General features: G+C 34.5%; 1 protein-coding gene across 3 annotated transcripts in view; it reads left to right on the top strand.

The window, feature by feature from the left end:
• Nucleotides 1–8779: 8779 nt before the first annotated feature.
• Nucleotides 8780–24507, top strand: part of LOC6038621 — a 50777-nt gene continuing 35049 nt past the window's right edge. Inside the window, exons 1-2 of one of the 3 annotated variants that reach the window (XM_038257368.1) lie at nt 8780–8952; nt 21072–21714. In XM_038257368.1, the coding sequence (XP_038113296.1) occupies nt 21207–21714 (508 nt within the window). In that variant the 5' untranslated portion in view covers nt 8780–8952; nt 21072–21206. Of the gene's footprint in view, nt 8953–15526; nt 16081–21071; nt 21715–24507 lie in introns of those variants that run through there. The other 2 variants (XM_038257367.1, XM_038257366.1) reach the window with 2 other exon arrangements.

Genomic DNA, 24507 nt, shown 5'->3' with positions numbered 1-24507 from the left:
ATCATTCTGGGGTGTAAAATTTAGTAGGGATACAATAAGTACTTTTGTGATTTTTGATTAAATGCATCGTTTTCAACTTAACCATCTTTAGGTATAAAATTAAGGATTTAGACAAACATATTTTTTTTATTTACAAGTTTGTACATTTCAAAAGTGCTTAAGGGGTTACATACATGTAAATCGACAAAAGAGTCAGAGGTTGGTGTCAGCACACACTTAATTTTATTTAAAATCTGTTTTCAGGGCATTAAAATATACATTTTCATATATTATCAATACAAATTTGAAGCCATTTGGTTGTATCATTTCCGAGATATAGCTATTTGAAGATAGCAGTTTCAAAAAACGGATGCCACGATATCTCAACACTGCCCAGACTAAATCGTCTAAAAATTTTGGTGAAGACTCGTTAAAACGGTCCTGTTTGCATGACGAAGGCCGATTTTGAAAAAAAAGTTTTTTTAAGATAAAAATGTTTTTGTATTTTTTTTTAAAGCAAAATTTTAAAATCGGGCTCGAGAAAAACGCTCAGAAAGTCTGACAGTCCGCTTTGCGCACGGCAAATTGTTGAGCTTTAAAGCGTCTATAACTCAGTTTTATCATGTAATATCTTCATGAAACCTTCAGGAGTGATTGAAAATCATCTTTTTTCGTGTATTCAATAAATTTTCTGTAATATGAAATTTTGTGATGTTCTACATACATGTAACCCCTTAATCTAATCTAATCTAATCTAATCGAACACAAGCGCAGCCAGTCCGAAGAAAGCATCCTAGAAGAACTTGCGGTTAGATTACGCCTCAAGTCCTTTCTTGTCTATATTAATAATTGCAGAACATCCGAGTAACCCCAAAAATGTACAGCAAAAATTAAAGTGGCCAGGCCTACTGCGTTGCATCTCTGCGGTTAATGCTGCATACATGTAACCCCTTAAATCGAATTATTTCGCCATTTTGGAACGTAAGTTGTGATTTTCAAAATCTAAAATATCTTGTTCTAAAGATTGCAAAAAATTCACATAACTTTCTCTCTTAAACATTATTCATTGTAAATCGTAACAATAGTTTTTAAGACATCATCGATTGATAAAGGCCGAATTGGTATCACTTGAGCAGTTCTCTAGGATTTCGGTCATTCGATTTTTTTTGTATTTTTTAATCCGACTAAAACTTTTTTGGTGCCTTCGGTATGCCCAAAGAAGCCATTTTGCATCATTAGTTTGTCCATATAATTTTCCATACAAATTTGGCAGCTGTCCATACAAAAATGATGTATGAAAATTCAAAAATCTGTATCTTTTGAAGGAATTTTTGATCGATTTGGTGTCTTCGGCAAAGTTGTAGGTATGGATACGGACTACACTGGAAAAAATAATACACGGTAAAAAAATTTGGTGATTTTTTATTTAACTTTTAACACTAAAACTTGATTTGCAAAAACACTATTTTTATTTTTTTATTTTTGATATGTTTTAGAGGACATAAAATGCCAACTTTTCAGAAATTTCCAGGTTGTGCAAAATCATTGACCGAATTATGAATTTTTAATCAATACTGATTTTTCAAAAATCGAAATTTTGGTCGCAAAATTTTTAACTTCATTTTTCGATGTAAAATTGAATTTGCAATCAAAAAGTACTTTAGTGAAATTTTGATAAAGTGCACCGTTTTCAAGTTATAGCCATTTTTATGTATATTTTTTCAAAATAGTCGCAGTTTTTCATTTTTTAAAATTAGTGCACATGTTTGCCCACTTTTGAAAAAAATATTTTTGAAAAGCTGAGAAATTTCTCTATATTTTGCTTCATCGGACTTTGTTGATACGACCTTTAGTGTTGAGATATTGCCATGCAAAGTTTAAAAACAGGAAAATTGATGTTTTCTAAGTCTCACCCAAACAGCCCACCATTTTCTAATGTCGATATCTCAGCAACTAATGGTCCGATATTCAATGTTAAAATATAAAACATTTGTGAAATTTTCCGATCTTTTCGAAAACAATATTTTCAAAATTTTCAAATCAAGACTAACATTTCAAAAAGGCCAAACATTGAATATTACGCCCTTTTAAAATGTTAGTCTTGATTTGAAAATTTCGAAAATATTTTTTTTGAAAAGATCGAAAATTTCACAAATGTTTCATATTTTAACATTGAATATCGGACCATTAGTTGCTGAGATATCGACATTAGAAAATGGTGGGCTGTTTGGGTGAGACTTAGAAAACATCAATTTTCCTGTTTTTAAACCTTTGCATTGCAATATCTCAGCAACTAAAGGTCGTTTCAACAAAGTCCGATGAAGCAAAATATAGAGAATTTTCTCAGCTTTTCAAAAATATTTTTTTCAAAAGTAAACAAACATGTGCACTAATTTTAAAAATGAAAACTGCGACTATTTCGAAAAAGATACATAAAAATGGCTATAACTTGAAAACGGTGCACTTTATCAAAATTTCACTAAAGTACTTTTGATTGCAAATTCAATTTTACATCGAAAAATGAAGTTAAAAATTTTGCGACCAAAATTTCGATTTTTGAAAAATCAGTATTGATTCAAAATTCATAACTCGGTCAATGATTTTTGCACAACCTGAAATTTCTGAAAAGTTGGCATTTTATGTCCTCTAAAACATATCAAAAATAAAAAAATTAAAAATAGTGTTTTTTGCAAATCAAGTTTTAGTGTTAAAGTTAAATAAAAAATCACCAAATTTTTTTACCGTGTATTATTTTTTCCAGTGTAGTCCGTATCCATACCTACAACTTTGCCGAAGACACCAAATCGATCAAAAATTCCTTCAAAAGATACAGATTTTTGAATTTTCATACATCATTTTTGTATGGACAGCTGCCAAATTTGTATGGAAAATTATATGGACAAACTAATGATGCAAAATGGCTTCTTTGGGCATACCGAAGGCACCAAAAAAGTTTCAGTCGGATTAAAAAATACAAATATTAAAATTGAAGAAAAAAGACCGATTTCGTAGAGAATTGCTCACTTACGAGGGTGACAAGCGGGATTTCCCGGGAAATTAGCGATATTTGAGCCTCTCGATTCCTGGTAAATTTGGTTAAATCTCCCGGGAATTTTGCAACTTATAAATAATACTATACATTTTATAAGCAAATTAATGTTATGTCCATAAGCGATATCGAATGAATTAAATTGAATACATACATATATAAATAAAAATAAACAGCAATTTTAAAAATAAACCTATGCATCTTGCATTTACGAATCAAAAAATAAAACGTTAAAATGAACTTGTTAAAAAACATAGGGGTCATTCTTTGCCTACTCATACAACAGTTGCTTCGACCCCTTTCGATTTGCGTAAAATTTTGTTTTAAGGGGTAAATTTTGTCCCTGATCATAAATCCGAGGTCCGCTTTTCGATATCTCGTGACGGAGGGGCAGTACAACCCCTTCCATTTTCGAACATGCGAAAAAATATATGTTTATAATAATCATTACTTGTAGCCTGAAATGGTGTTGAGATGGAAATTTGTGTGTCAAAGGGAATTTTATGTAAAATTGGACGCCCGATTTGATGGCGTGCTCAAAATGCCGAAAAATCGTTCTTTTTTCATCGCAAAAAAAAACACAGCAAAAGTTTTAAAAACTATGCAATTTTCCGTCACTCAACTGTAAAATTTTGTCCCAAAAAATTTACAGTTAAGTAACGAAAAATGGGCTGCAAATTATTGAAAACACGTATTTTTTCAGTATTCATAAATAGAAGGAGTCGTATCGCCTCTCCGTCACGAGATATCGAAAAATTGATTCGTGATCAGGGACAAAAGTTTCACGCAAATCGAAGAGGGGTCGGGGCAACTGCTGTGTGAGTTGGCGGAGAATGAGCCACATACAATCAAAGATTTCTTCGAATTTGGATAAATCCACATTCAGCTTTCCCACACGACATTTTCCGTCTAAATTCTCAGCAAATGCCAAACATCATCTGTTATAATTTCATCAAAGAAAAACAGCAAAAAGTTCAAACATCCAGTCAGTTTCTGTATTTGCAATTGAATCAGTCAACGACACCAGGAGAGCAAGGGCGAGAGAGTTTGGTATGCAAATTAGGTTTGAATTGTGCACAAATATACATTGCGAGGTCGACTCAACCGTCGAAATCCCATTCCCCAATTTTGCACGTTTTTCGGAATAATTTGCTCGTTACGTACACAAAAGTGAGTACACAAAAAAGTCATGAGTGCGGGAAAATCAGCGCATATTTTAAAACCTTCAAAATTCGGATACAGAACGTGAGGACCTGGAGTAAGAGCGTCCAAAATGGGAAAAATATAGTCGTCGGAGAGGGTGATTCGTAATGCTGCTGCCGCCGGTGTGGAAACATAATCCGAACATATGGATTTTAGCCGGGAATTAAGCGAAAAATATGCAAAACAAGCCTAATTTGCATATTTTGCTCCCTACGCGCAATGCGCAATCGAACGGCTCGTCGCAGGACTGCCATCAGAATAGAATAGAGATGCTGATTTTGCGCGAATCAATCGGGTCTGGTATCTGTCAGTTTGCAAAATCTATTTGTAACGGTTCGATGGTAATTTCCTCTTCTGCTCCGTTGGCAGATGCTACTGCCAGCAGGGTCGTAATTAAAGATTCACCAAAACGCATCGTGGCATTAATCATGAGAAATGGTTGCGAATAAAAAAAATCAAACATTCAAATCCTTTCCGTGAACGATCTCGACGGGAGATGATTTTGTGTGTTTTACGTGTACATTTAACGGCCGCATTTTTTTTGTTGCTTTCTGCCAAGGATGATTAGCTGTACCTTTTTTTTTTGGGAAAATCTTTATTATGATGCTCAGGTAGAAAGTAAAGTTCTTCCCGGGTTTGCTTTGTCTTGTCCTCGCGAGATTTGGCGAAAGAATGATGGGCGCCGAAGATCCTTTGCATCCGCAGATGGGATATTTGGTTGGCATAGAATAACTGACAGTACTTTTTTTGCAAGATATGCAAAGGGTTCTGATCAAATCTCAATAAAATTTAATTAATTTTTGCAAAGAAAAACATGGGCTTGTCTGGTTTTTCTAATTATATATTTGTTATATAAATAATGCTAATTATAAGCTGTTTTCTGAATTTTGTTTTTTTTATTCTGAGAATTATTGTGAGTCATGGGAAATCCTTGAGGAGATTTATAAATTATTTTTCTCAATTATAAGCAAAATTGAACAATGTTAAACTAAATAATATTTTTTATTTATTAAAATATTTGTCATTGTTATGCATTTTGAAACCTTTTCCCAATAAAGTATTTCAAAGTTTGAGTAAAAATGTCAAGTTTGAAGGCCACGTAGTTTATGCACGTTTTGCCTACCTTGTTTTTAATTTTCTAAATGTTTATAGATTTCAACAACAACAAATTTGTTAGTTTCTTTCACTTTTCAAACAATAAATTAATTTTATATAATATTTATAATGTTGAAACGTGATTTGAATTTCCGGACGCTTCAAAATCCGAACCCCTTGAATTGTTTGAAGTTAATTTAACTTGATAAGCGTCAAATATGCGTCATCTAATTTTTCTTTTAAATAAACTGCTTTGTCAAATTTGTTTGCTTACTGTACCTGCAAATGCAATAAGTTAAAAAAAATATCGCGCCCTAAATTTCAAACATTTTACTGAAAATTTTCATTATTTATCTTAATTATGTCCGGAATTTGTAGCTAATTTTTGTCCGCCGAAAATGTTGTTCATTCTTAACAATTTACTTGCAAACTTTTGGAAAATCTCTGAAAATTGAGGTTTCCTTGTAAGGATCAAACTCTAAAATCGTTATGAGCAGTTCTCCACCAAATTGGATATGGATTTTATTTATAGTTTTTAATTGTTTCACACTTTTAAGGGTCCTTCGCTAAGACCATTTGTTTTTGAGATATTGATACTAGAAAATAAAAAGCTGTTTGGATGCGACTTAGAAAACTTTCAATTTCAACTTGTTTCCTTTTCTTTTATTTACTGTATTTAAGCAACCAGAGGTGTTATTCTTCGTAATTTTACTTTATAAGGTGAAGTCAAACAAAATTTTACATTAAAATTTATATTAATATATAAGCTAATTTATTCCTTTAAGACCTATATAAGACCTATTTTTTCAACATTTTTATTTTTAAAACCGCTGTAACTTCACAAGGATTGGACTTAGGACAATGGTCAATATGGAGACTTTTATGTTAAATTGTCTGGAGAATCGATTCCCGTCTTCGGCTTTTGAAAATTTTGACGTTTAGAGCACTTTTCAAAAAAACAGTTTCAGTAAATGATTTTTGTATTTTTTTAGGTCAGTTGCTCCATCCTGCATTTTTCGTGAGTCTTTTCGTAACATCTTAAGCTATTTTCACAAAAAAATTGAGCGAAAAAAAATAGTGGGCTCACCTTCAAATTTAACTTTAAAACTTGAAAATCAAAAAATCTCATAAAAGTAGATTGTATTTTTCTTTCAGTGTATTTTTTTTTCGGAAAGCCCGTTAAATTTCCTATAAGTTTGTCTTTGACCACTTTTTGATACGATGCAACGGCTTCGAGATACAGCAATTTTTAAATTACGAAATACAAAAATATTGAAAACACGTACGCCCTTCTCAAATGTCATTATCGAGTGTTACTGGCTCCATATACACAAAAATGATTTTTGAATATTTACGTAAAATTTTAGTATGAAAAGCTGCCAAAATTTTATGAGTGATCCAATGACACACTTTGGGCATAGTGAAGGCCATCAAAAAGTTTGAGCCAAATTAAAAAAATGCAAACAAAAAAGAACTTAATTGGCCTATTTTGTAGAGAATTGCTATTAATAAAAATAAAATAAATTATATGGTCTATCTGCCTTCATATTGTTATTTTTATAACGATGAAGCATACACTTGAAGGTTCTGACAACCACGTGCATTTTTTCCGTGAAAAATTGATTCCGTTAATTAGAAAGACCATTCAAAGGAGTCTAAAACATCTAAAATCTGACCACCCTATCGAAAGTTATCAGCACTTAAGTGTTAATTACACACTTTTTTGAAGCCTTAGATCTTAGATATTTTGATAAGAATGATGTCCGGATCAATCATGCGACATATCGTTGGATGCGGAATCAAAAGACATTTCCAAAAAAAAATCAAAAGATTGAAGATCTGATAACCCTATCGATAGTTATGATTATATGAAGTTATGTTTATAGAATATTTATAGGTTGGACATTTTTTATTTCACCCAAAAACATATATGAATGCGGGGAAGGCATCAACCACCTTAAGGTGGATTAAATAACGTTTATTTTAAAATTTGCAAACTCACGAACTTCTTGTTCACAAGGAAAAATTCATTATTTCATAGAAAATGTACGTTCCTTTCAAAACCTCAATTTTGTTTAAGCTAGCCCAACAAATATTGTGTTAGTGAAAACCATTTGATATATGAATTAGAAGAGCAAATTAAGATAAATAAATTGAATCAAGCATGCAATTCATATTTGAAGTTTAATATTTATTTTGACGCGATTTGTTTATTTTGAACGAGTAAAACTTCGTTTCGAATTTGTTTGACCAAAATTGCCAAACCAAAAAAAAAAACTTTGAATATAAATAATCAACTCAAACAGCATATTCGCCACAACTCCATGCTCAGCATACTGCCGAGCTCAACAGTTCAAGCCGAACATAAATTTCAACTCCCAATCATTGAAACTTGTCGTTAGTTTTTCGTACTTTTATGCTGATCTCAGCTCAACTGGCCACCACCACAGAAATAAAAACAGGAAGAAAAGAGTTAAATTCAATTTAAAGGAATAAGTTCACAGAACCACAGTCTCTTTCTCTCCCTCACCCAACCCAAATCTTGAGACAGAATTTTTTTCTCTCTACCCGATCGTACACATCGAAATCAGCGCACAGCATAAAAACATTACAACGAATCATTTTTATGTTTTCGCTCCTTCTCTCTTTTTTTCTCTCCTGCTTGTTCCTTCTTACACGCGTTCAGTTATGACGACTGAACTGCGCGCGCTCTCTTTCTCAGCCCAAATTGTGCACAATCAGCATCACTTTTCTCCTTAATCTCACTTCTTTTCCCTTCTCTTCTCTCTCCAATGTTCGCTCTTTTATGCTACTTATGCTGCGTGGTTTAATTTTCTTCGGCACTTGCGTGTGTGTTGTTGTTGATTGTTCATATATTTTTATTGTAACCGTATTTCACAGCTGCATACACGCAAGGCAGGGCTGGGCAAGGCAAGGCAACGACCCGCAGCAAACGAAAGGAAAAGGATCAAATAAATTAATTGTGTGAACCCAAGATGCTGCGACAATGTTAAGGGTCCAAGGGAGAGAGGGGGAAGGCATTACACAGCAGAGCACAGCCCGTACGAAATCGAGAGTGTTGCGACAAATGTGCAGTTGGCTGCAAAAAAAAGGGTGGAAAAATTTAAATAACTGTACGAGAAATGGGTTTTTTTGCTAGGAAAAAATTCCTTTATTTTCTACCCAAAAAATATCTTTTTAATTTGCATATATTCGTTGGCACAGCAGAGGCGAAACGAAAAAGTGCGAGAACATAAAGGGGTTACCGAAATCGGTTATATTTGCGCAAGGGAGAGGAGATTTTAAATTATGAATTTTATCCACCAGTAAAATTACGAGAGGTCTGCCGGCTGGTTGTGGTTGTCGCGATTTGTACGATGCGCGGTGTGATCAGTTTGATTTGGACTGTCATCATTTGAATATTACAGCGGAACAGTGGAGTGAAGTGGTCTAAATTGGAGTGAAGTTTTGAGTTCTATATCGAATGAATGGATTGTTACTATTTCAAGTGTTGTTTTACAAAACAAAATATTGTCGAATTTAAAGAATTCAAATATTGTTTATTGGTTGTTATTAAATAAAAAAGGTGAAAACCCCATTGCAGATTTTTGGACTATCACATAAACGTAAGTAAAAATAAAAAATATCAGCCAACATCAAGATATTTATCGGCTCCCCTCCCACTAACATTTACACACAAGATCCTCTGTAATTATTAAGTTTTTTGTAATTACAAAAGCCGACTCGGTCCTAACCAGGTCCCAGTACCGAAAAGGACCTAATAAAAACAACTTTATTAAAAAAAAAAAATCAAGATATTTAAAAAATGTTCGGGTTGAGTTACACACACTTTACTACACTTTACTCCTATTTATTTTTAAACAAAAATTACCAGCTTTTGTAAACACGCTCAATTTTGGTCTGAAACAAACATTTTAAATTTTTTAATATTTTACACATTAACATTGTTATATTTTGAACACAAACGTACAGATTTAATGTGAAATTGATGTAACTGACAGAAAATCAATAGTTTGGATGAATAAGAATCATTTTGCTTAAGACTTATTAAAAATTTTGAATGGGATCAAGCTACCCCTAACATTTTGAAAATGCCGATTTAAAATATTTTTTCATAGCGATTGAAAGACGATTCGATTCGAAGAGATCATTTGATTTAATACTCTTATCAGCCAAACATAGTTGAATGTTTTATGAGTGGAAATATTAATAAAACTTACCTGACGTATGGTGTCAGGTAGACAAAGGACGATGTGCTTGTTAATTTTTAAAGGCAAAATGCATCGCGTGGTAGGTAGGTTTGCCAGCTTGAAAACTTGTTATCTCAAGTGATTGCAATTTGCCCAATATCGAAAAATTGGTTCTTATGTAAAATCTGAGGAACACGATGGTGACGTTTAATTCAAAATTTAATCGCATGTATATTGAGATTATTGCGTGTAAAGTTTTCAATTGTGCAAAAGGCATCAATGTTTGATTTGAATCGAAAATCTGATGACACCTTTTGATTGATCGTCCAATTTCCTTTAAAAATAGCTGCCGAGCTTTGCTCTATCATTATTGCCATTTGAAAAGAAGTTGTTTTTTGAAAAAAAAATCGAAAATCGCGAAACTTTGGAGCGGTGCCAACAAAGGAGGGGTGGACCAATTTGGTTAAAAATCGGGATTCTTACATGTTTTGGTAGTATCAATACCTCCGCCAAATTTCGATTTCGAATTTGTACTTTTTTGTGTATAGTTGAGGCGAAATGACCCTTATGATTTTTTTCAAAAAAAATCAAAATCAAACTTGGTCCGAAAAATCAGAGGGCAAATTTTTTTTTCAAAAACCTTGAAAATATCAATGGCAATAGAAGTCTTATCAACTGAAAACAATCTAAAATGCCCTATTCTGCACTGATAATCATATTAACCCTCTACTGCCCAAATTTTTTTTTCGAAAATTTTTATTTTTCCCGTGTTCAGTAGGTCATTTTGAGCAGCTTTTGTTCTACGAAAAACTTTACTTCTCTTGTTTTATGTTTTTCTTGTTTCATTTTTATGTATTTTAATTTGCATTTATCTTGTTTAGTTTATGTTTGTTTTTGTTAGTATTTGGCCTACTCTACCACCTCCTATCATTACATCTTGCCTATCTAATTTTTTCATGTTTTTACAGAAACTTTTTCAATTTTTTGCATGTTTTTCACATTTTCTGGTATGAAATAGAACCATTATCATTTAAATTGTAAATCAATGCGTAGAGGTATAGTCTGGGGCCCTAGAAAAATTACTGCATACTTCTTTTTACTTAAAATATAGGAAATGTTAGTTAAAAACTCAGCCAAAGTTGACCCCTAAAAAAATTACATTTTTAAAAACATTGGCAAAGTCACATAAAACAAGTCAAACTTCCAACCCTAAAATTTTCCAAAATTTTAAAAGTTCTTCTTTCCAATGCTTTTTGAAGATCAAAAATTGGTTGAAAAATGGATTTTTGGCGATTTTTTAAATCGAAGCCCGTCTAGAGGCGGGGTTGGGTTGTAGAGGGTTAAGCATGTTTGGGTTCGTTTAAAACTATTTTGAACTTTTTATAGAATTCCAATGTTCATCACCGCAAAAACTTTTGTTCTCGCAAAAATAAAATTGTCGTCAATACTTAGAAATTTTGGAAACTTATGGCTACAAAACAACTGGACAGATGTGTAATGCATTTAAAAAAAACTTCTTTCGTTTAACTCGAAACCATGGCCTGTAATTTAATTTTTTTTAACTATTTTATTTTGTTGTCTCCCTTTCGTCGACTTTGGTCAAGGGTCAGGGGTGCTCAAGTTTTTGAATGGCGAGTAAAATTTGAAGCTCACATGTGCTTGCGGGCCATATGAGAAAAAATGTTTTTTTTATTTCAATCTATAAAACTAAAAAAAACGTTACTTAATCCACCTTTAGGTGGTTGGTGCCTTCCTCACATTCATAAAGTCAATACATTCAGTAAAAATAGCAACATTACCCCTTAAAATGTTTAACAAGTCAACTTTATTACTCATTTCTTTGATAGGTTTCGCAGACCTTCAATATTTCTTGCACATCGGCAAGGTCTGATAAAAAACCTATTCAACGATAGTTCGCAGACTCAGACAATATTTCTATCACAATATCTGAAATCCGGCCTCCAAAAAGTGTATAAATAACACTTAAGAGGCAGTATTTGTAAATATTGCTCGGTTTGTTCTAGAGGTCGTATCGAGGTGCTCCGATTTGGATGAAACTTTCAGCGTTTGTTTGTCTATACATGAGATGAACTCATGCCAAATATGAGCCCTCTACGACAAAGGGAAGTGGGGTAAAACGGGCTTTGAAGTTTGAGGTCGAAAAAACCTAAAAAATCTTAAAATTGCTCGCATTTCCGTAAAACTTCATCAATTCCAATTCTCTTAGATGCATTCGAAAGGTCTTTTGAAGCCCTTTAAAATGTGCCATAGACATCCAGGATTGGTTTGACTTTTTCTCTTAGCTTTTGCAAATTACTGTCAAAAATGGATTTTTTTAAAACCTTAATAACTTTTTGCAACAGCCTCCAACACCCATACTCCCATAGGTCAAAAGATAGGTAATTTCATGGACTACAAGCCTACGGAAATAACTTTTTGGCCAATCGCAGTTTTTCTCATAGTTTTTAGGTTTTTCTATAACAAACATTTTACAGCGTTAGTTTTTGCACTGTAGGCCAAGAAGACGGCACTTTTTGGTCTCATTTTTTTCATATTCGGAATCCTCGGACAATTTCACGTAAGTCAGAAGTATTGGAGTTGTAATTTTGATTAAAAAAATAAATAAATAAAACATTTTTGAAAAAAGAAATAGATCTTATTTACCCCTTTGATCAATACGTCAAATGCTGTATCAAGTAGGCTAAACCCTGTTTACCCCTAATCCAACAAATTGTAAAAAAAAATTTAATTCATTCTAAATGGCAATTTTTCCAATCAAATTTACAACTCCAATACTTCTAACTTACGTGAAATTGTCCGAGGATTCCGAATATGGCAAAATTGAGACCAAAAAGTGCCGTCTTCTTGGCCTACAGTGCAAAAACTAACGTTGTAAAATGTTTGTTATAGAAAAACCTAAAAACTATGAGAAAAACTGCGATTGGCCAAAAAGTTAATACCGTAGGCTTATAGTCCATGAAATTACCTATCTTTTGACCTATAGGAGTATGGGTGTTGGAGGCTGTTGGAAAAAGATATTAAGGTTTTAAAAAAATCAATTTTTGACAGTAATTTGCAAAAGCTAAGAGAAAAAGTCAAACCAATCCTGGATGTCTATGGCACATTTTGAAGGGCTTCAAAAGACCATTCGAATGCATCTAAGAGAGTTGGAATTGGTGAAGTTTTACGGAAATGCGAGCAATTTTAAGATTTTTCATGTTTTTTGGACCTCAAACTTCAATGCCCGTTTTACCCCACTTCCCTTTGTCGTAGAGGGCTCATATTTGGCATGAGTTCATCTCATGTATAGACAAACAAACCCTGAAAGTTTCATCCAAATCGGAGCACCTCGATACGACCTGTTTCACATCGGTGAAAAACTCGCTCTTAAGTGCTAATAACTTTTGATAGGGTTGTCAGATCCTCGATGTTTTAAACTCATTTGAAAGGTATTTCAATTATCTAACTAACGACGGGTTGCAAAAGGGACCCGGACATCATTTTCATTGAAATATCTGAGGGTTGTCAGATCTTCAATATTTTGGGCACATTGGAAAGGACTTTCTAATACCTTTCTGAAATGTACTGCCGCTCGAAGCTAGTCCGTCCCATATGTAATTTCGTCAATTTTGAGGTAATGATGCAGTTTGGTTCAAAATCTTGTAAACTATCAGAAAAACCAATAAAATTTAGTACTTTGTTCTAGAAAGCTGGAGAAAATCCACTTTTTCGTGAAATTCTAACACGTAGCTTTATGGGCGGGACAACTTTGACACGCTTTTTTCTCGGCTTGCTGTTTTTACATATGGGACGAACACGATTAGAGCGGCAGTGTATAACATGATAGGGTTTCTTGCAAAATACACCCTTTTTACAATCTTCCGAATATACGCCAAAATCGTTTTTTTAGCATAACTTTTGAAGTACTTGAGATAATCGAGTGACATTTTTTTTGTCCACCCACCTACACACATCCACACAGTCATTTGCTCAGAACATGAATCTGAGTCGATATGTATACGTGAAGGTGGGTCTACGAGGTCAAATTAATAAGTTCATTTTTCGAGTGATTTTATAGCCTTTCCTCAGTAAGGTGACGAAAGCAAAACAAAATATTAGAAAACAAAAAAAATTAACAGTTTGGTAGAAAGAAGCCTCCAATCAATTGGTTAAATTTAATTAAAATCAGAAAATTCAAACAAAATACCAACATAAATATTATTCATCTGCTTTTCATTGCAACTTTTGTACCTCAACAATGATTTCACAACTATAATAAAAGTTTTAAAGTTGTATCTAAATTGATTTTTTTAAATATATTTTAGAAGGGGTGACACAAACTTTTTAAAAGTGTGTAATATTTTTAAATTATATGCAATCTTAATTATAAATACAGTGGACTTTCTCGTTGTCGATATTGAAGGGACCGTCGAGAGCGGGAGTTATCAAATTATAGAATGAAAAATCAAAGCAATCTATTTGAAGGGACTGAAAAATTTATTGACAGCTGGAGCAATATTGATATCGAGAAGATCGACAGCCAGAGAGTCCACTGTAGTTGCTTAAGGATTTTTCATAAATTATTTCTCCAATTTTAATAAAATTTCAATAAATATTTGCTGAAATTTTTGACATAATATACTCTTTTTAATCACATTTAAACGTGTTACGATAGATAGTTACGATAAGATAGATTTTTAACACAATACTTGTTCCATATGATCGGGATCAAAGTGAGGGTTTTCCATACTTTGATCCCGATTATACAATTAGTTTTATATTAACAAAATCTTAAAAGGTCCACAAAAACGGCATAATTTTAACCTTAATTTCTAGAAATTATAAAATCACTTAAAGATGCGTCAAAGGTCCATTTTACATGATCATTCAAAATGGGTCCGCGGGCCACCAAAAATGACCTCGCGAGCCATACTTTGGTCAACCCTGGCCTAATTGCAAATCAACGAAACTAGTATAAATTGCCTGCTTGTTATTTATTTTTATTTTTTACTCAAGAGCCAATTTTGAAGAGGGGGCGGCATAAACTTTGAAAAATATTTGCGTCGTTCTAAGTATTTTAAATAGGGGAAATATACCCATTTTAATCACTCTAAGCCGTTCGACCAATTCTCATCACTTTGGCGTTTTCCGCTATTAAATCAACATTTTCAGATGTATCAACAATGGAGAGTTGCTTGCTCACTTTTATTTTAGCTATTTATTACTTTGGAACAGTCAAAAACACTCTATGAAAGCTGTAATTCATGAGCAAAGTGCTGATAGGCCGATAATAGAAATAGGCTGAAAAAGGGTATGGTTCCCCTTTGTAATTTTTCCTGATAAGACTATCCAAATTTTCTTTAGAGACTTTAGGTAATTCGATTACTCCTTAGGATAGTTTGAACTACTGTTAATCAAGGCTAAAGACAATCGAGTCTGGACTGTTTTTAAATTCAAATTTTAATGTTTTGATTACAGTCTAAAAAAAATAAATAAAATAATAACTAAAATGTTGAACGAATTGTTTCTTAGGATTACACTTTTGATTCCATTTATAATTTGATGTTTTGTAAAAAAACCTAGATGTTTTGATCATTTTGAAGGGCTAGAAAAGCTTTTAACGTTGCAAGTGCTTGAAAAGTTTTCAAAAAATTTCTGCCAGAAATAAAATATTAAATTCAATATTCCATGCAAAAATTTGCGACAATCCAGTTCTACCTACCTCCTCCATTTACCGTTTGACCACCACCAAGAACAACAAGTGAAGTTGAAGTGTGATTGAAAGGATCACACTTCATTTCAAGCAAAACGAGCGCCTCTAGCGAGAGAACTTCACCACCCCGAGAGAGAGCCTCACGTGAGAGAGGGAGAGGCGCAAACAAATCAACCGCGCGCGCGCCTGCCCGCCAGTTAAACCACCGCGCGCGGCTCAAAAGCTTTTTGCCTTTCCGTCATAGGCCGCGCGCGATCGTCTCTTTGGCGTTCGGCGGTTCCGAATGCATGAATAATGAAAACATAACAAGTCCGTGTCAGTAGACAATCGGACAGCCATCAGTAAATATCATAACCGAGAGGAGAGCAGCCGGAGAGCGGTGCGCGCGCGGATCGTTTGAGAAAAAAGAGATTTATCGATTTTCGGCAGGACAAACTGCTCTGCTACTGGTAACGGATTGATTGAGAGCTTGGCGCGATTTTTGCTCCTGCTCCTGTTTTCGGACCTGTGAACATGTGACTTATGTGAAACTAACAAAAATAAGCAAAAAATGTGAGAAACTGGAATAAAAGAAGTTGAAAAGTGTGCAAAAAAGCATAAAGCAAAATGTGTCATTATTTATTGTTTTGAAAATTGTGATCCTCGGGAGCAGCGAAAAGGTGAATGTGAAGAAAATTGAAATATTCCAAGGAATGACAGTTGGAGGAATTTTCTGTGGCAGTTTGGCGGTTTTTCTTATTCTCCGTGGTTGTTACTGGATATAAACAGCTGCAGTGTAGCAGATTTAAGAATTTGCGCAACCGATACATGAGATGAGAATGTTTAATTAGGTTAGTACAGGAAAAAAAAAATGTTATTTTTATCTAATAACATTATTTGCTAAAATCTTTCTGTATTATTAACATAGACTGGCAAATGTTGATGTTAATCAAAGTGGTAATGGTATTGACAATTTGAAAAAATACTCATTTTTTCACAAAAAGTGAAGTTTAGTGTTTTTAATTTTGTTTAAATCTTTTGATGTGTTTAATATGTGATCAAAAAAGGTAACTTTAGAGCTTCAGAAAAGTAGAGACATTTATGTTTTTTCACGGAGAGAAATATGACCTTTAATAAATTTTCAAAAAATATTTTAAAATGTACTTTGAAAAAATTAACATTAAATTTGGAATCAAAAATAATCACATTTTTGACAAGATGTACTATTTTCAAGTTATAGCCATTTCATGTTTAAAGTATGGAGCAATTAACTACAAAATGCAAATTCAAAAATCTGTATCTTTTGAAGGAATTTTTTGATCTATTTGGTGTCTTCGGCAAAGTTGTAGGTATGGATAAGGACTACACTGAAAAAAATGATACACGGTAAAAACAAATTTTGGTGATTTTTAATATAACTTTTTGTCACTAAAATTTGATTTGCAAAAAACACTATTTTGATTTTTAAAACTTTTTGATATGTTTATGTTCCCTAAAACATATCAAAAAGTTTTAAAAATCAAAATAGTGTTTTTTGCAAATCAAATTTTAGTGACAAAAAGTTATATTAAAAATCCGTGTATCATTTTTTTCAGTGTAGTCCTTATCCAAATGCCAACTTTTTTGAAATTTCCATGTTGTGCAAAAAATCTTTGACCGAGTTATGATTTTTTTTAATCAATACTGATTTTTGCAATTTTTTGATGTAGAATCAAATTTGCAATCAAAAAGTTCTTTATTGCCCCGTTTTCAAGTTACAGGCATTTTTAGGTAACTTTTTTGAAAATTGTCGCAGTTTTTCATTTTTTAAAATTAGTGCAGATGTTTGCCCAGTTTTGAAAAAATACTTTTGAGAAGCTGAGTAAATTCTCTATGTTTTGCTTTTTTGAACTTTGTTGAACCTTAGTTGCCACCGTGTATCAATTTTTTCAGTGTAGTCCTCATCCATAGCTACAACTTTGCCGAAGACACCAAATCGATCAAAAAATTTCTTCAAAAGATGCAGATTTTTGAATTTTCAAACATCATTTTTGCATGGACAGCTGCCAAATTTGTATTGGGAATTATATGGACAAACTAATGATGCAAAATGGCTTCTTTGGGCATACCGAAGGCACTAAAAAAGTTTCAGACGGATTAAAAAATACAAAAAATATCGAATGACCGAAATCTCAGAGAATTACTCTATGTTTATATATTTTTTAGAATAGTGCATGTCCATTAGGGTGACAATAAAAATAAGCGACCTCAGGGTTAACCCCTAATTCGATTCCTTAGGCAAAAATAAGTAACTGAGAAATTTTTGAGCGAACCCGGTTAAGTAGTAACTCAGTTTCAGGATTAACTCAGATCGTTTTGCGGTCTTCGACAAAAAAAATGTCATAAAATTTTACATAAGAATCTCACACTAGATCCTAAACATGAAATGCCTTCTTTTGGTGGTATTTTTAAACTTATGCTTTTCCCTATACATTTTTGCGTTTTTATAGGTTTTTTTAGTATGTCATATAAATAGGGGCAGGGGGGCAGAATGGCCCATGGGGGCAGAATGGGCCACCCTTTGTTTTGGGCTTTAGAATGGATTTAGACCAACCGTAAGGCAAGGGTCTTATAAAGGACGTCAAATAACATCACCATACCGAAAACGACGTTTGAATTCATTGTATTTTTCGAATTATGAGCAAAAATGTAAATTATTGACAAAACCACGCAAATGTTGTTTATTTCGAGGTTTTTAAATAAGCTTTCTGAAAAGTTGGATTGTTTGAAAAAGTTTGTACAATGCTTATAATGTTACTAGATGTTACTACCAAGGTATGCAAACAACAACGGAACCTTCAAATCATTTAGAGGCTTGGTGGTGGAAGTGTTAAATTAAAATCCACTTGGGGGCAGAATGGACCACCCTTTTTCTGCCTTATAAAAACAATCAAAAGTTACGAAATTCGAGCTAATTGAATTATTTCGCTCCTGGTAGCTTCACAAATCACGTTTAATGCAACATTAGTTGATTTTTTAGTTGTTTCGATGCTTATTTGTAAAAATAATGTCATATTACAACATATTAACACTATTCTCAAAAATGTTTGTTTTGGTAAGTGACAATTTTTATGAAAGTGGTCTAACTTCATGGAAACTATGTTAGAAAGGTCCCTTAAGTCATTTCTTATCTCCCTTCAACGTTGTATTAGACGAAATGGCTTGTTTTCTAAGGTGGCCCATTCTGCCCCGCACCCTGGAAAAGTAGTCGAAAAAACTTTTTTTTTAAAGTGCACCAAAAATAGTTTTAATCTAAAAATTTTCATCAACCCAGTATACAACATTGAAGGGAACATCCCAAGCATAAGCCTACTACACTGAATTCATAAATTTGTATGTTTTTCTATGGTTTTTTGCGCATTTTACTTAGGCGGGCCATTCTGCCCCCCCCTGCCCCTATATGAAACTAAATAGCTTATAAGACCATTTCAAACAAAAACTCTATATTTCTATTTTTTCAATCAGCTGAAAAAAATGATTGCAATTTTCATGCTAAGACTTTGAAAATCGTTCATTCTATCGATCATGAAAACGATCATCACAAGAATTGTACTGTACTTTGTGATTGTAAATTTTATTTTTAACAATGGTTTTGAAAATTTGCAAGGGTTTATGAATTACTGAAAAATTAGGAACATTTCAAGAAATTATATATCCATTAAATAAGACCGTTGCAAATATTTTTCAAAGTTTATGTTTTGGTTCAGGGGTCAAAAAATCAGGGGTCAAAAAATTTCAAAAATTAAAAAAACGTGGTTTACTTTTAATTTTGTATAAAAATAATATAAAATTGAACAATTTTTTAAATTCTCACTTTTACTCTACCATTGTGGATACAATTTTCTCAGCCTAAAAATAATAAAAAAGTTTTTTTTCACCAAATGTACACTATTGGCTTGATTTGCAATGTTTAAAAGTGAAAGATATGTGTAAATTTGATAACCATATTTATAAGTAGTCTTAAGTTCAACTTCTTATAATAAAAATATATTAAGTTTGACAGCTTATTATGCATCTACTTCACCACAAAGATTTTTTTTTTTTTGAAATTTAATATGTCTTTATTGAACATTCTTATAATAATTACATTTCTTTTACATGATAAGTGGTATGGCCTAATGCTCTTCATCTTTGTTGTATTTTTCGTTTTATTATTAACTGATCACATTTATTTATTTGCTTCAAATTGTTTTACATTATTGCTTTGAATTGAATACATTTGGGTAAAAAAGAAAAAAATCACTTTAACAACTAATCCTAACCTAAAACTAAAAAAATAAATCCATTGAAATATTCAAAATCATTGGAACGAGTAAACTACGAACTGTATTTTAAGATGAATGCTCCAAGAGTTCTTACTTGTTCCTGGCGAGTTTTGCAACCACGCAGTGTTGTTGTCATCTCGATGAAAATGTTCAAAAGTTCTTGTGGTGAAAACAGGTCACTGCTGCCTTCATCCGTTGAAGCTGGTTGATTTTTCCTCGGTTGCTGACTGAAGCCTGCAGGTGTTGTATTCTCTGCAACTTTTTGCCACTGATTCAACGGCAATGGCTGCAGATTTGGAACCACTCGAACAGATCCTGCTACTGGCGACGCCAAAGCAGGAAAATCCACGTCCATGTATGCTGGTGGTGTTTTGCGACGATTTGGTTGGTGCCTCGTCGTCGCTTGCTGCCGAATTTTTACAAACTCAGCACGTTTTGGGCAGCTTCGATTCTTGGTAGAATGGTCGCCGCCGCAATTGAAGCATTTGGCTTCGATGTTCTCGTTGATTGATTCGCAAGCTTGAGTTTTGTGCTCACCTCCGCAGGTTGCACAACGACTCTTGATGAAACAGTTCCTCCCACCATGTCCAAACTGCAAGCAGTTCGAACACTTTGTCACGTCACGGTGCACTGGACGATAACGTTCCCAAGTCACGATGATGTTGAAAATTGCCCGAACTGCTTTCAGCTCAGACGGCGTTGTCGATCCTCTCTCGAGATGAACCAGGTACAGTTGATCACGATACTTGATGTCCTTGTTGTGTCTCGTCATCTTGAAGACTTCGATCACGTTCAACTTAAGAGTTTTGAGCTCTTCTTTCAGCACACTCACATCCATGTCGTACAGGCCTCGGAGGACCTGTTTCATGGGGCGTTTACCTGGGTCGTCATGGCTGTAGTATTCAATCTTGGTGTTGTTCAGGAAATCCCGAACGTAGTTGTAATCCTTTCTGGTAGGTAGCAGAATTTTGAGTCCATCAGCACACAAGCGAATGGAAGCTCGTAAAGCACCAGATTTGATAAACCCGGTCAGCCACTTTCGCACCGAATCCGATGACGATGTTTTCACAAAAATGGGTGGCAACTTTTCCCGTCGTTCAAATTCTTCCTTCTCGCTCACGTCCACTGGGAGGGTAGCGAACTGGTTTCCAGACGAATTTTGAGCGTCCTTGCTCAAACTGCCTGGCTTTGCAGGTAGCGCTTCGGCATTCTTTAGCTTCTTCAAATCTGCTGATCCTGCTGGTGAGGACCGCCTCTTTTTCTTGCCGTGAGGCATTTTTTGCACTTTTTAAGCACTTTTCAGGAGCTAAAATCCAGGAGTACCTCACTGAATGATGGTCCACAAAGGAATCACCACCAAGATGAGATGATTTCGCACATGAAATATGCAATTAAATGCCTAAAAAGAATCGGTTCCAAATATACAATTCATTACTTCCAATTTCTTAATTTTTTGACCACGCGCAATTCTCCTCCCCTAATGATAAGCACTGAGAGCACCGAAAAAAGTGAGTTATTTTCTTTATTTCCCGTTTCAGCTCGCCCAAATATGAGTGGAAATATTTGCCCAGAATTATTCGTTTTGAATTTGTGATCCAGTTTCCAGTTTCCAGTTCCAGTTGAATCTTCGCCACTGCCAGGTTACCGTAACTAGTCGTGAGTTTATTTTCAAAATGTCCCTGGACAACAGCAGCAGCATGGACGAGGAGTACGCCAGCCACATGGCATCGTACGGGGCAGCATCTCTTCTGCTCGATGGCGACCATCACTCGACCAAACGGATCAAACTCGAGGCCGTCGACGTCGACAACAACAACGGCGGAAGTTTGAGCGAGCAACTGTTGCTGCTGAGCGCCAGAATCGGCCAAAGTGGTGACAAAAGTGGCGGCTTGGACATGCGCGTTGGCCGGGATGAAAGCTCTGGGGTTGGGGAGGGGGTGCCGGCAAGTTCAAGTGTAGTGGGTGGTGGGGGTGGTATCTACGGCAGTGGCCTCAATAGCAACAACAACAACAATAGTGATGCTTTGAACAACAACAACACCAACAGTAACGGCAGCGGTACGAATTCGATCAAATCGAAGATCGGCGACGTGGATGAGGTGAAATTCGGCGAGTTTAGCAAATTTTTGGCCGACAGCGAGAAGGACGAGAGCATGACGACGGTGCTCGAGCTGCTGCACGGTGAGTTTCTAAAATTAAGCCGGGTTTTATTGTCTGAAATAGTTTCGCGTGCAAATTGGTCGTGAACTTTGATTTGGGAGGAAATTTTGATTTACAATTCTGAAACGTAAAGCTTGCAATCCAATAAATGTTTTTTTCTAGCAATGTTGCAAAATAATTTTCACCGACTTTTCCTAAACCCTTGTTTTATTTTCATGAATTTTCTACTGTCTTTTTAAGTGTATTTTTTTTGTCAAAATCAGAGCCTCCCTGCTTTAAATTTCCATGTAACTTTCATTATTTACCATGATTCGTTTTGGGACATGATTTATCATGTAATTTTTGGTTTCAACAGTAAATTTCACATATTAATATTTCTCTCTTATTTAGTTAAACAACTCCAATCTGTTCTGGTACCCTCCCTCCCTCCCAAATTCCCCCCATTTTCCTTTGATTTCCTCATTCAATCTCTTTCACTCCTACTCAGTTGCTGTTGCCGTCCATCTTTCTCTCACTTTGCTCAGCTTTCTTCCAGCAGCACACAATTGCTTCCATCTTTGCGCTTGTTTGTTGTTGCGTTTTGTCGCCACATTCTCCACCACTCGTCACATATTATTGCACATCACCAACAACCCATCATACATGGAATTAATATATGTATTGCACACACACACACGCACACACGTGTCATTCCACGCCGTATTGTCGTCTGCCTATGGCAATTTCCTTCGCGTTCGGTTTTAAGTGGAAACTTTATATTTTTTTATCCAATTTTATTGGTTTTTATTGAGTCTAAATGCGATTGTTCAAGACTTGAGACGCGACTCAACGAGCAACGAGTCAAATCGGATCGGGCTTAGTCAATGAACGTGTGACTAAGGGAGAGGAAGTGGGCAGAGAGAGAAAGGAGGAAGGGAGCCATTGTTTTGCGCGACCCGAACTCAGCCGAGCGCGGTTTATGGAGTTTAGTGGAAGAAAGTAGGCGCATAAAGGGAAGAAATGTACGCGGTGCGATATGGTGAAAGAATTGACGAGTCACCAGAATATATGGTTTTTGGGATTTTGGGGACAAACTGAACGGAACGGATTGAATTGTTTGGTTATTTCGAATTTTCTCCGAATCGCGGACGTGATTTGCTAGAATTGACTGATTAGGAGTTTTGGATGGCAAGTGGCGTGCCGACAATAAAGTTTAAAGTCGATTGATTGAGGTCAAATTTACTTGTATGGGCTTTGACGGGAAATGTAAAACATTCTCGAGTTTTTGTTATTTTGAGAGGCAGTTTTTCTTGGTTTTGTTCGGTTTGTTCTAGAGGTCGTATCGAGGTTCCCCGATGTTGATGAATTTTCAGCGATTGTTTATCTTTACATGAGATAAACTCATACCAAATATGATCCTCTATGACAAAAAGAAGTGGGATAAAAAGGACAAAATGTTTAAGTTCGAAAAACATAAAATAAAACTTAAATTTGTACCCATTTTGTAAAACTAGATGAAATCAAATTCTCTTTATTGCATTTGAAATGTTGTTTGAATAACTTGAAAATGTGCCACAAATATTCTAGAATCTGTGGCGTGAATATTTTTAAAATTTCAAAAACTTTTTGTAACAGCTTCCAACATCTATACTTCATTAGGTCAAAAGTTAAGGATTTCGTGGGCTGTAAGCCTACACAGAAAAAAAATCCGAATTAGTTATGTAACACATTTGTACGTAATTAAACATTTAGATTTAAATGCAATTTGATGTAAATTTGCAGCAAATTTTACATAAAAACATGATTTTAAGTGATAAGTGATTTAGCCGATTCCGTCCAATCTCAAGTTTACTTCAACTGAGTTTACGTTTGATTTTTTCATTTCCGTGTCGAGAGAATTCACACTTTTTTCTGTGTACGGTATCAAGTTTTTGGTCAGTTCGACGCTGACGTGCTATCATGTCGCACCCGCCATTTCGACGTTCCGAGAAAAAACGCTTTTTAATGTTTGACCTTGAATAAACAAAAACGAGAGCACGCAATGTAAACAATAAAAAACAAGTTTTGTTTGGTTGACCATTCTGTGCATTGCCCCGAAGTTTGGTTATATTTGGTTGCCGGAGTCCCGAGTTATAATTACAAATGTTTACGGTAGTCTCACTTGTACGTGCGTCAAACGCATCCTGATCTGAGATCCCTTTGGCCAATTGGGTCCTAAAATGAAGCTTAGATTGCTGATATTATTGTTCACAGCGATAAAGCTTATTTTTCTGAGCACAATGAACCTTTGTACGACCACAAAGAGTTTAAAATGGATTTTTAAATCAATTTTGAAAAATAAACCTCGCGGTCCTTCTTGACAGAAAAGCTCCTATTTGACAGCTCGTTCCAAGGGGACCATAGTTGATCCATCGAAAAAATGTTGTCTTGTCATTTTTTTTTGCATTAAAATGAAAAAAAAAAGTGATCAGAAATGGTTTTTGATTGTGTTTTTTACCGTTGTACATAAAATTTTACATAGGGCTTTAGTACCCAATTGTCGCACTTACCTAAATTTTCAGGGAGTGACAAGATAGCACGACAAGATTGAAACTTCTTTCATATGAAAAGTGACAAAAATCCGCGGAGCTTTTTTGGTTTTTATTGAATATCTCAGGATTGAAATCGAATTTTGGGGATCTGTGAAGGTCAAAAGGTGAGGCACTGTGAGCTGCACAAAATGGCGTTCTTAAATCAATTTGGCCCAAAATGCACGTGCGACAAGTTAGCACGACGGCGACGAGTTGTTCTCATATTTTTCGATTTTTCTCCAAATACTACAAAAACAAAATGTTT

The sequence above is a fragment of the Culex quinquefasciatus genome, chromosome 2 (assembly GCF_015732765.1).
Source record: "Culex quinquefasciatus strain JHB chromosome 2, VPISU_Cqui_1.0_pri_paternal, whole genome shotgun sequence".
In the NCBI taxonomy this organism is placed as follows: Eukaryota; Metazoa; Arthropoda; class Insecta; order Diptera; family Culicidae; genus Culex; species Culex quinquefasciatus.
The sequence above is the reverse complement of the archived record's forward strand: the minus strand, read 5'-3'. Positions and strand labels throughout refer to the sequence as shown.